Source organism: Bos mutus, chromosome 2, assembly GCF_027580195.1.
Source record: "Bos mutus isolate GX-2022 chromosome 2, NWIPB_WYAK_1.1, whole genome shotgun sequence".
Taxonomy (NCBI): domain Eukaryota; kingdom Metazoa; phylum Chordata; class Mammalia; order Artiodactyla; family Bovidae; genus Bos; species Bos mutus.
This window is the reverse complement of record NC_091618.1, coordinates 39,418,321-39,426,819: the sequence shown is the minus strand read 5'-3', so window position 1 is coordinate 39,426,819 and position 8,499 is coordinate 39,418,321. Positions and strand designations below refer to the sequence as shown.

Below are 8,499 nucleotides of genomic sequence, written 5' to 3'. Positions count from 1 at the left end.
TTAAGGGAAAGGATACAGTTATAATGTAGTGAAGACTAAAAAGTTAAATAAAAAAACCTCATTGGTGATACAGAAATGAGAAAAGAAGAAAAATTCTACTGTTAGCCAAATCAGGCCTAAATCACTTGCTAGATCTGAAATGCACACACACACCAGCACATACAGTATTGTCACAGGTGATGATGCCCTTGGCTTCTGCAGTCTGCCAACCGCACTGAGGTGGGTTTAGAACAGGGGCCAGTCAAGGAACTCATAGTTATGTGTTCTTGGGAGGATTTCACTGACTGTTGGCCTGTTTCACTGCAGATTCCCTCCTGTGAGTGCAGCTACGACCCCTCACTCACACCTGCAGTCTTGCTTCAGTATTAAGTATTGGAGCTTCAGTTTTCAGTATTAGTCCTTCCAATGATCATTCAGGGTTGATTTCCTTTAGGATTGATTCATTTGATCTCCTTGCTGTTCCAAAGATTATACAAGCAATAAGTGCAGGAGTATGAATGGATGGATGAAGTCACTGCTTCCTGGATGTGTTCTTCAGAAATAGTGCCTATTCAAGAATTTTATGTGTTTGTGAGTACTGTGAAAGTAAAAAATACTTTAGAAGAAGCAATGTGAAAGCAAGGCATGGGCTAGGCAGGGAGGTGGTCACTGGTAGTTTTGTTTGCAAGGGCTTCCTCCTCCACCAACCAATGATGCAGGCCCTGAAAGAGCCACTCACCCCTTACCTGACTCAGTCCAGGTCCCTGATGCCCTAAAATCAGAAGCTGACTATACAAGTAAAAGGGCTTGTGTGCAGTCTCTGACTCAATCTTTCCTATGACGTTGGAGTCAGGAGGTAAGGCCAAGTCTCTCAGCAATCTCCTGAACCAATGTAGTTGTTTCCCTGTATCCGCGAATTCTACATCCATGAATTCAAGCAACCACAGAAAGTAACCGGGAAAAAAAAAATCCAGAAAATTTCAAAAACCAAAACTTGAATTTGTCACGCTGGCAACTATTTACATATCATTTACATACTAATACTGTGTAAATACAATGTAACTGATATGTAAAATTTCAAACTTCCCTGATGGCCTCTTGGGTAAAGAATCTGCCTGCAATGCAGGAGACACAGATGTGGGTTCGATTCCTGGGTTGTGAAGATTCCCTGGAGAAGAAAATGGTAACCCACTCCAGTAATCTTGCCTGGGAAATCCCATGGACAGAGGAGTCTTGTGGGCTACAGTCCAAAGGGTTGCAGAGTCAGACACAATTGACAACTAAGCACAGCACACAGCATTTACATTGTAGTAGGTATTATTAGTAACCTAGAGATGATTTAAAGTATATGGGAGGATTGCATAGTTATATGCAAATACTGCTCCATTTGATATAAGGGACTTGAGCATCCACAGATTTTGATATCCGTGGGGATTCTGGAACCAGTTCCCCTTGGATACCGAACAATGGCTATACTTTATTTCTAGGTGTTTTATTTGATACCTAAAATGTCTTAATCTAATTGTTTGCCTCAAGATTCTGTTAGTGATGCCTGCCACCAGTTTTGCAAGAGGTCTGGATGAATTTTACAGTATCACATGACACAGGCTGGAAGTTGTGTCAGAGTTGATTGGAGCCAGCCTGTAACCACCTATGTATGTATGTGTGCTTAGTTGTTCAGTCATGTCTCTTTTTGACCCCATGGACTACAGTCCTCCAGGCTCCTCTGTCCATGGGATTTTTGCAGGCAAGGATCTGCAGAGGGTTACCATTTCCTCATTCAGGGGATCTTTCTGACCCAAGGATCAAACCTGCGTTTCCTGCATTTGCAGGGGTTATTCTTTACCACTGAGCCATCCGGGTAGCAAGACGGCAGTAATGAACGACTATGAAAAGCACATTGAGGATGTTCACATTTTCTCGAATTTTTTTAGAAAATAGTGAATTTATTTCACCCTCCCCCCTTTTTTTTTGAAATCCGTGTGTGTGTGTGTGTGTGTGTGTGTGTATATATATATATATATATATATATATATATATAGCACAATGAGAGAGAAGGCAATGGCACCCCACTCCAGTACTCTTGCCTGGAAAATCCCGTGGACGGAGGAGCCTGGTAGGCTGCAGTCCATGGGGTCGCTAAGAGTTGGACAATGACTGAGCGACTTCTCTTTCACTTTTCACTTTCGTGCATTGGAGAAGGAGATGGCAATCCACTCCAGTGTTCTTGCCTGGAGAATCCCAGGGACGGGGGAGCCTGGTGGGCTGCCATCTCTGGGGTTGTACAGAGTCGGACATGACTGAAGCGACTTAGCAGCAGCAGCATAATGAGGTAAAACTGATGGAGTGATGACTACTATTTATTGAGCTTCTTTATAAGAAGCATCCCATTTATTCCTCACAAGAACATACAAGTGGGAAAACTGAGGCTTATGAGGATAAATAACTTGCTCAAGGTCACACAGCTACTAGGTGGTCAGGCCAGAAACCAAGTCCACGGACCTCATGGCCTACATTGGTAACCATTAAGATATTCCACCTGGAAACCTAATAGTGTCTTAAAGAATCAGAACTGAAGGAAGCAGGAACTCCTCTTGAACAACACCCCTAATTTTATAGAGAAAGAAGCTTGTGGCATTCCAGGGTTTGTTAGATAAAATGCTAGTTTCTAAACCCTTAAATTCACTAGGTTGAAACAAAACAAAACCTCCAAGTTAAAATTATCTTCAGTGAGACATATCACCTGGGTTTTCCTTTTAAAAAAGCAAAAACAGAGTTCATAATTCACTGGTCACTCAACAGAGGACAACACACTAAGTTTAAGTGTGGTTTAACTAAGCCGGCAGCAAAACCACAAGTCTCCTGCACATTTGGTATTGGTAAGAGCCACAGCAGTTTAATAACATGTGTATTTTCATACCTATAATTCATAGCATATGTTCCTTCAGCAAGAAGGAATCTCATTTTAAAAGATTCTTTATTACTTAAGGTTCTGTTCAGGGCTTTATTATTTTTAAACAGCTTCATTGAGATATAATTCACATTAATATTTGCCCATTTAAAGTGTATTATTCAGCGGTTTTAGTATATTCACAGTTATGTGCAACGGTCACCATAGTCAATTTTAGAAAATGCTCCATTCCACAGTGAAAAGTCCTGAACCCTTTAGTTATCATTCCTTTATCGACCTATCCCCCAGTCCTAAACAACCATGAATATACTTACTGTCTCTAGATTTGCCTATTCTGGGTGTTTCGTATAAATGAATCCTATAATATATGGGACCAGCTTCTTTCACTCGACATGTTTTCAAGGTTCATCCATGATGTAATATGTATCAGGACTGCATTCCTTTTTACAGCCAAAGAATATCCCATTGTCTGGATTATCACATTTCGTTTATGCAATCATCCACTGATAAACATTTGGGTTGTTTCACCTCTGCCTATTGTGAATAGTGCTGCTGGGAACATTCGTGAATACGTTTTTGTTGGAACATTTCTTTTCAATTCTTTTGAGTGTATATGTCAGACTGGAATTGCTGAGTCATATGATAACTCAGTTTAACTCTTTGAGGAACTACCAAACTGTTTTCCCATAGTGGCTGCATCTAGTTACATTACTTTACATTAAAACTTCACAGTACTTACAAGTATTTACATTAATTTACATTACAGAGATTTATGAAAGTTCTAATCTCACCACATCCTTCCTAGCACTTGTTATTTTCTGTTTTATTTTTCTCTAAAGTTAATATAACCACCTAGTGGGTTGTTGTTGTTGTTGCTCAGTCACCCAGTCGAGTCCAGCTCTCTGTGACCCTATGGACTGCAGCTCCCCAGGCCTCCCTGTCCCTCACCATTTCCCACAGTTTGCCCAAGTTCATGTTCACTGCGTCGGCGATGCTGTCCAGCCGTCCTAGTGGGTATTAAGTGCTATCTCACTGTGGTTTTTATTTGAATTTCCCGAATGACTAATAATGGGCTTCTGTGGTGGCTCAGTGGTACAGAACTCCCTGCCAATGCAAGAGATGCGAGTTTGATCCCTGGGTCGGGAAGATCCCCTGGAGAAGGAAATGGCAACCCACTCCAGTATTCTTGCCTGGGAAATCCCCTGGATAGAGGAGCCCAGAGGGCTATAGTCCATGGGGTCACAGAAGAGCTGGACTCGACTTAGTAAACAACAACCAACAACAACGACTAATAATGCTGAGCATCTTTTCAGTAGCTTCTTGACCATTTATATATCTTCTTTGTAAAAGTATAATATTCAAGTACTTTGCCCATTTTTAATTGTCTTTTATCTTTTGTTGTTGTTTTGAGTTTGTTTTTTTTTTTAAATACTCTGAATACTAGACTCTTACCAGATAAGAAGTTTGTAAATATTTGGTAAATATTTTCCCTCATTCAAGAGTCTGTCTTTTCACTTTCTCTTTTAAAAACTTTGGATTGGAGGATAATTGCTTTACAATGTTGTGTTGATTTCTGCCATATATCAACATGAATCAGCCATAGGTATACATGTATTTTTCACTTTCTTGATGGCATTCTTTGATTCACATGTGCATGCTAAGTCACTTCAGTTGTGTCTGACTCCTGGTGACCCCATGGACCGTAACCCTCCAGGCTCCTCTGTCCATGGGATTCTCTAGGCAAGAATACTGGAGTGGGTTGCCATGCCCTCCTCCAGGGGATCTTCCTGACCCGGGGACTGAACCTGGATCTCTTGTGTCTCCTGCATTGGCACGTAGTTGATTCCCACTAGCACCACCTGGGAAGTGTAAAATGTTTTAATTTTGATGACGTCCCATTTATTATTTTTATTGTTGTTAGCTTGTGCTTTTGGTGTCATCTTTAAGATGTCATTGCCTAATAAAAAATCATGAAGATGTATGTTTCTATTTTCTTCCAAGGGTTTTATAGTTTGAGTTCTTTGATTTATTTCGAATTAATTTTTTTCTGGTATGAAATGGGGGTCTACCTTTATTATTTTGCATTTGGATATCCAGGAGTCCTAGCACTATTTGTTGAAAAGCTATTCTTCCCCATTGAGTGGTCTTAGCACCCTTGTCAAAAATCAGGTGAACATAAACATGTGGGATTGTTTCTGGACTCTCAAGTCTATTCCTGTGATCACCACGTCTGCTGTATGCCAGTACCCCGCTGTGTCGTTTACAGTTGCTTTGTGGTAAGCTTTGAAATTGCGGAGTATGAGTCCTCCTAGTTTGCTCTTCTGTTTTCGAGATTGTTTTGGCTGTTCTGGGTCCCTTGCAAATTCCATATGAATTTTAAAATGAGCTTCTCAATGTCCATGAAGAATTTAACTGGGACAGAGCACGATTTTTGCTCATGTAAATTTGTAAAACGAATTAGTATTCTGGGTGAGCAACTCTACTCTAGCGGAAATAAATCCCGGTGTGTAGGATAACACATTGTCTTACTTCACTCTGCATAGCTGAGTATTCCCTAATTGAATTTTGATAAAAGTTTATATTGTAGTCCAGGATACTGCAGTCCTCTCCAGCAGTCCTTTTGTGTCCCAGCCACAACTGGTTCCATATCTTCTCCTGCGTATGGATTTAATAGTTTTCATTATGTTTCTTTTCTCTCTCCCTCGTACTGTGGGTTGTAGAGGCAGAGACAGTGTTTCTGCCTCCTTCCCATGATGTGAATGGGAACTTCTTAAATACTGCTGCCATCAGGAAGTAAGTAGATGTTCAAAACACTTGATTTCAGGGCCAGGTAAGTTGCCAAGGGTCACCATTTATTAAAATTCAGTTATTCTTTAACATGAACAAGAATTACTTATGGGCCAGTAACACGATTTGTATATATAGTGCATTTCTATGTGGATCATAAGAAAAGCACAGCCTAGTACAAATCAATGGCCCGTCTCAGAGAGCCCACTCGGGCATCCACGGCCCCCCAGTCGTGGTAGCGCCTGTAATCCCCCGGCCGCAGCAGGTACTGCCGCCCCCGGTAGTTGGGCATCTCGTAGAGGACCCACCAGCCCTCCAGCACGTGGAGGGAGTGGAGCTCATTGAGCCGGAAGCGGTCGTGGATGCAGGAGCAGTCTTCCGTGAGCTCGGACACCAGGCCTCCGTAGTCATCTCTCTCGTACAGCCTTATCCTGTGAGAGCTGGTCTGTTGCGACAATAAACCAAAGATGAAAAATAAGTTGTGGGCATCCTGGATGTCAGTAAAAGTGACTCAGTCATCCTGCAGCTTCATGAAGCATGGTTTTCAAACCATCCTGTCACATATGCATCCTCTCCTTACATTGTTGGTTTAACAAATTGTTGTTGTTGTTTAGTTGCTAAGTCATGTCTGACTCTTTGCAACCCCATGGACTGTAGCCTGCCAAGGCTCCTCTATCCATGGGATTTTCCAGGCCAGAATACTGGAGTGGGTTGCCATTTCCTTCTTCAGGGAAGGTATTAGAATAAAACTTACCTGACCAGTAATCTATCTTATGGAAGAAATAAACATTGAAATAAAGAAAAGGGATCCCTTGAAAGCAAAACAAAAAAACAACTATTGTAACTATATTTAGTTGAGTCTGCAGAGAAGATTCGGAGAAGGAAATGGCAACCCACTCCAGTATTCTTGCCTAGAGAATCCTGTGGACAGAGGAGCCTGGGGGCTGCTGTCCATAGGGTTGCACAGAGTTGGACACGACTGAAGCAACTTAACATGTATGCATGCATTGGAGAAGGAAATGGCAACCCACTCCAGTATTCTTGCCTGGAGAATCTCAGGGACAGAGGAGCCTGATGGGCTGCTGTCTATGGGGTTGCACAGAGTTGGACATGACTGAAGCGACTTAGCAGCAGCAGCAGAGAAGATTTAACTCCCTTTTCCATTATAACTGTGTATCCCTGAATACTATCAAGCATGTTTTTAAGTCACTTTTGCACTCACCATTGACAACAATTCACGTTTACTCTTAGTCCACATGTCTGACATTTTGCCAAGTCCCTTGTACCATTTGAGTTTCTGGCCTCAAAGAAGTTCCTATCTTGTACCTCTTTTTGCATCTGCAAATTTCTCTAGCCAAATTTTGTTTTCACTTCCTGAATCCGCTTGCCATGACACATAATTTGGTGATTCAGAAAGTCCAAATACAAGCTACACATGATTAATAGACATTAAGCAGGACTTTGGTGAGGACTACATCCCATGAACTCTTAATGAACAATTTTTCTGACCCTTGTAAGAAACTAGTTGATAATATCTGCTTAATACAGGGAGCCACTTGCAAGCAGACATATTGTTCCAGTTTCTAGATCTGTATGTCATAGAGAAGGTATTGAAAATAATTGCCAATACAGTCAGAATATGTTATACCTATGTTGTTCTCCCATAGTCTGTCAGTATTTTTATTGTTAAGAAATAATGATACACTGATAGATTTTTTTTTTTACTTAACATGTGATTTTTATTTAGAAATTAGGGATCAGCTAGATGATACCAAGTTCAGTTTTAGAAGCTATATTGTTGTGATTTCTTATGCCTAAAAACAATTTACCCATTTTTAATGCTGCTGCTGCTCCTGCTAAGTCGCTTCAGTCATGTCCGACTCTGGGCGACCCCATAGACGGCAGCCCACCAGGCTCCCCCGTCCCTGGGACTCTCCAGGCAAGAACACTGGAGTGGGTTGCCATTTCCTTCTCCAATGCATGAAAGTGAGAAGTGAAAGTGAAGTCGACTTCACTTTCACTTTTTAACGCTAAATGAGTTTAAATATTTCCCTATGAGAGCATAGTAAAAAGGCATCTTTTTTTTTCCCCCAATGCTTGAGAGTTGGGCTTTGTTATTTTACTGTGAACACTAGTCCTGAGTTGAAACAAATTGACTTTTATAAACAGGAATTTATGGCCCTGGATCAGTGATGCTGTCACACCAGTCAGGTTGAAGCAAGACTCACGTAAGGGATAGCGCGGCAGGAGCGGATGGAGTCGTTGAGGCCCATCCACTGCTGGTAGTCGGGGTAGTCGCCGCGCCGCAGGAAGTACTGGTGGCCCTGGTAGTTAGGGCGCTCATACAGCATCCAGCAGCCGCTGTCCACGCGGATGGAATTACAGCGGCTGAAGTAGGGCTGCAGGTTGGAGTGGTCGCTACTGCACTCATAGCGGCGGCCCTGGAAGCCCCGGTCCTCGTAGAAGGTGATCTGCATGCAGGTGGAACATAAGGTGACAGCAGGAAGTCAGCTGCGAGATACACCCTCCCTCCACAAACACCATCGACACGCAGCAGGCATGGTCTGGGACCTCAGTTGGCTCACCTTCCCCATGGCTGTTGATAGCGGATGATCAGCGTCCAGTCTGATGGGGACAAACGTGGCAGCTGGTATATATAGCAGGACGGCTGCTGCGTTGGCAAGAACAACACAAAAGGGGCCTGGGGGTAGCATGTGAGGGGATTTCCGTGTCCTCTCTCTCCCTTTTTTTTTTCATTTGGGATCATGGGGCAGGGGGCTCTCATTTTCTCTGGGCTTTTCAGGTTGTCCTCACTCGTGCCA

The 8,499-nt window shown here is 42.4% G+C and overlaps 1 protein-coding gene across 1 annotated transcript; it reads right to left on the bottom strand.

The window, feature by feature from the left end:
• Positions 1–5,849: 5,849 nt before the first annotated feature.
• On the bottom strand, positions 5,850–8,271 carry LOC102284642 (gamma-crystallin A). Its single transcript, XM_005907043.2, has 3 exons — positions 8,263–8,271; positions 7,906–8,148; positions 5,850–6,122 (listed from the first exon to the last, which is right to left on the bottom strand). Exons 1-3 carry the CDS (start codon positions 8,269–8,271, stop codon positions 5,850–5,852), a joined length of 525 nt encoding a protein of 174 aa, XP_005907105.1.
• Positions 8,272–8,499: the final 228 nt, after the last annotated feature.